Source organism: Salpingoeca rosetta (genome assembly GCF_000188695.1).
Source record: "Salpingoeca rosetta unplaced genomic scaffold supercont1.35, whole genome shotgun sequence".
In the NCBI taxonomy this organism is placed as follows: Eukaryota; class Choanoflagellata; order Craspedida; family Salpingoecidae; genus Salpingoeca; species Salpingoeca rosetta.
The window spans coordinates 746,683-750,145 of record NW_004754899.1 but is presented as its reverse complement, the minus strand read 5'-3'; the positions used below and the strand labels follow the sequence as shown (position 1 = coordinate 750,145).

At 57.0% G+C, this 3,463-nt stretch overlaps 1 protein-coding gene across 1 annotated transcript; it reads right to left on the bottom strand.

The window, feature by feature from the left end:
* Positions 1 to 2,358: 2,358 nt before the first annotated feature.
* PTSG_10276 (uncharacterized protein) lies at positions 2,359 to 3,210 on the bottom strand (the record flags this gene model as incomplete). Its single annotated transcript, XM_004988564.1, has 1 exon — positions 2,359 to 3,210. The coding sequence occupies one exon, from the start codon at positions 3,208 to 3,210 to the stop codon at positions 2,359 to 2,361; it is 852 nt and encodes a 283-aa protein (XP_004988621.1).
* Between the last annotated feature and the right edge of the window lie 253 nt (positions 3,211 to 3,463).

Genomic DNA, 3,463 nt, shown 5'->3' with positions numbered 1-3,463 from the left:
GTGTCAACTGACTGATGCGATGCACGTGTCACTGGCACTCTACTGCCTACACCCAAACCAGCATCACCCTGGTGCCGCCACCACTGCCTTCAAGTAAGTTCATGGCGTTTGGAATAAATGCGGCTTGTGCATGCGTGTTGCAACGTGGGAGTGGAGTCAGGGGTAAGAGTGCTAGAGTGAGGGAGGAGAATGGCTCGTTGAGCGCAAATGGAAGAGAACACATGTCGTTGTGCTTCTGGTGGTGATGCGAGGTGGGTTGTTAAACACAGCTGTGTGTGACACAGACAGGGGTTGATATGTTCTCACATCCAATTATATGCGTGACATACACATTTTCGATCGTGCCATGGCGCCAAGGCGCGATACTTGTCCCCTGACCGAGCTGCCCGCCAAGTAGATGGCTCAAGTGGCGACACTCCTGCAGTGATCGCAGGCACGATGACGGACACCACCACGTTGCTTGCAGTGAGTTTTGTGCGTCGTGTCAGTGTTTCTGGTGGTGAGTGGAGGTTGCCGGGCAAATACGCTGAGAGCATGGACACAGCGTGTGTTCGTTGTGAGAGTTTGCCTGTTGGCGCGCTTGCATGCATGGTGATTCACTGCCGACCACACATTCGCACACCACAGACACAAACGCGCTCGACAATGGAAACAGTGGGCAGCACGCTTGCTGCGCTTGCACCCTCGAACACGCAAGGCTGCGATCGGAGCAAACAGAAACAAGGAGGCTTACTCGGCTGAACTGCACTGAAGAAGTGAAGGTCTCTTTCATGGCTCTGGCTCTGGCTTCCCGTCTTTCTCCCTGATATAGCACACATCAGCCCAGTGACTGCCTTGGCAGATGTGCACACTCGCTGTGAGCACTCCACAGGCCTGCAACCAACCACAGGTACACGCACTGTGCTCTTTGGCGTGGGATAGCTCTTGCTAGTTCAGGGAGCATCGCTTTCACATTGGAGAGAATCGACCACGCAGTTCACAAGATTTCGTTCTTTGAGCACACACACACACACACACCATACACACACACACACCATACACACACACACACACACACACACACACACACACACACACACACACACACACACACACACACACACACACACACACACAAGCTCCGGTGCGTGTGCATGTGTTGGGCTGTGCTTGGTTGATCATGAGCCGATCGTGCGTTTGCGCGAAACGCATACAACCACGATTGCTCACTCTCGTCTTTACTGACACGCCACACAAACGTTCACACTTTGCGGTTGCCGTTTGGGCTTGTCAGTTCCAAGTGGCATGACTCCATGCAAGCCAGAAGAACGACAGAGGCGGCTGCAACCATGCCAACGCGTGCCCTCGTGTGGTTATGACAATCGTGCTGGTTGCTGAGGCTGCCACACAATCCATCCAACCCACGCACATAAGGTAGTGTGTAGATGAGAGTGTGTGTGTGTGCGCGCGCGCGTGTGTGTGCGTGTGTGTTTGTGCGTGGGCATGCGCATGTGTGTGTTTGTGCGTGTGCGTGTGCGCGCGCGCATGTGTGCGTGTGATTGTGAGTGGTGCTGCTTCGAGGGCAAGTCCCCTGCGCTTGGAACAGCGTGCGGGGGTGCTTGCGTGTTCATGCCAGTGCTCTACGTTGTCTTTCACACGCACACCGTCTTGCGTGCGTGTGTTGTGTGTTGGACTCCGCCAACCTCCTGCAACGTGCAACTGACCCTCACAATGCCAACATGCGCGCGCGTACATGCATACACACACGCATACTCGGGCAGACGGATGCTGGGTGAATACCTCTCTCTGTCCACATCGCAACGTCGCAGCACGCGAGCAGCGATTTCATTCCACGGTCCGTTCCACAGGCAATGCGTGTACGTGTGTGTGTGTGTGTGCGTGTGTGCGTGTGTGCGTGTGTGTGTGTGCGTGTGTGTGTGTGTCCTCTCACGCTTTCCCTTGGTGTGCTTTGCTGCTGCAGAATCAAGACAGATGCCACCGTGTTGTGCACGAGGACAGCAAAGATTGAACAAGACGCATGGCGTGCTGAAGCAGCAACAGCAGCAGCATACACGGGAAGGGGAGATGAAATACATCATCCACTCCAACAACAACGAACAGCAACAGACAACAGCAACAACAGACAGTGATGACGGTCGCGGCCCTTGAATAAACGACAACAACACACACCACAGGAAAGGAGGAGACGAAGAAGCTGAAGACCATCGACGCAGAGAGGCCGACACAAGCACAGACACCAACACATAACGAGGACAGCAGCGGAGAATCAAACCACAATCCGCCCGTTCCCTTTGACAACTGGCCTGGCCTGATGCAAGCACGCGTCCACATGCCCCTTCTTCTTCATCGTCATCATCGTCACCATTCGCCATCCTGAGCAGCGCCACTGCCACTGCCGCCGTCTCCGCCGCTGTTGTCAGCGCGGCGTGGTGGCGGCGGTGGTGGTGGTGGAGGAGGAGGACTAGCCAACATCATGTGCTGCGCGGGAAAGACGTGTTGCTCACCGGCCGCGTTGCGCCGCACGTGTGGATGTGTGCGCAGCATCTCGCCCTGCACGCGCTGCTGCTGCCGCTCGCCCAGCGGTGGATGAGCGATGTGCCCCTGCGGCAGCGGCAGACGGAGTCCCACCACGTGTTGGCCACCATCCACAACCTGGTGGTGGAAATGATAGTGGTCGTGATGGTGGTACTGGTGGCAGTAGTGGCAGAAGCCGTGCGTTGCTGGCTGCTGCTGCTGCTGCTGCTGCTGTTGAGCGCGCTGCTGTGGGAACGACTGGTACATCTGTAGCGGCTGCACCGTCGGCGCCAATGGCGCCATCGTCGTCGTCATCATCATCTGCTCATAAACGGGAGCGAGCCCCGGATAACCAGGCGGTGACATCGCGCCATGGTACTGCTGCTGAAATGGCAGTGGTGATGGGAGAAGTGGTGTACGGACCCCTTGTGGCACGTGCTGTTGCTGCTGTGGGTCGTGGGCGCGTGTACCAGCAGCTGCTGTCACCATGGGTGCATGCGGTGGCGTTGCTGCTGCTGTTGGCTGCGAGCGACGATGGCGCTGTTGGTGTTGGTGTTGGCGACTGCGCTCCCGCTCAAGAAGATTGAGGACCAGCCAGTATTGAGGAAGGTGGCGGTGGTGGCGGCGGCGGCGCATGCGGCGATGAACCGATTGAAGACCGCGCATACGCGCAGCACTCGTCTGCTGGGTTTGCATCCACGCCCGCTGCACAGGGTGCGTACACGACACAGGGTGGGTGTGAGGAATTGTGTGTGTGTGTGTGTGTGGGTTGTGTGTGCGTTAGTGGTGACGAAGAAGCGATGGTGCAAGGGGTTGTAGACGTGCCCATGATTCACTGTTGCACACACGCACACACACACGCACACGCGCGCTCACACACACACACACACACACACACGCTCACACGTGCTTCCACGACATGCATACACATGCGCACTCATGCACACAC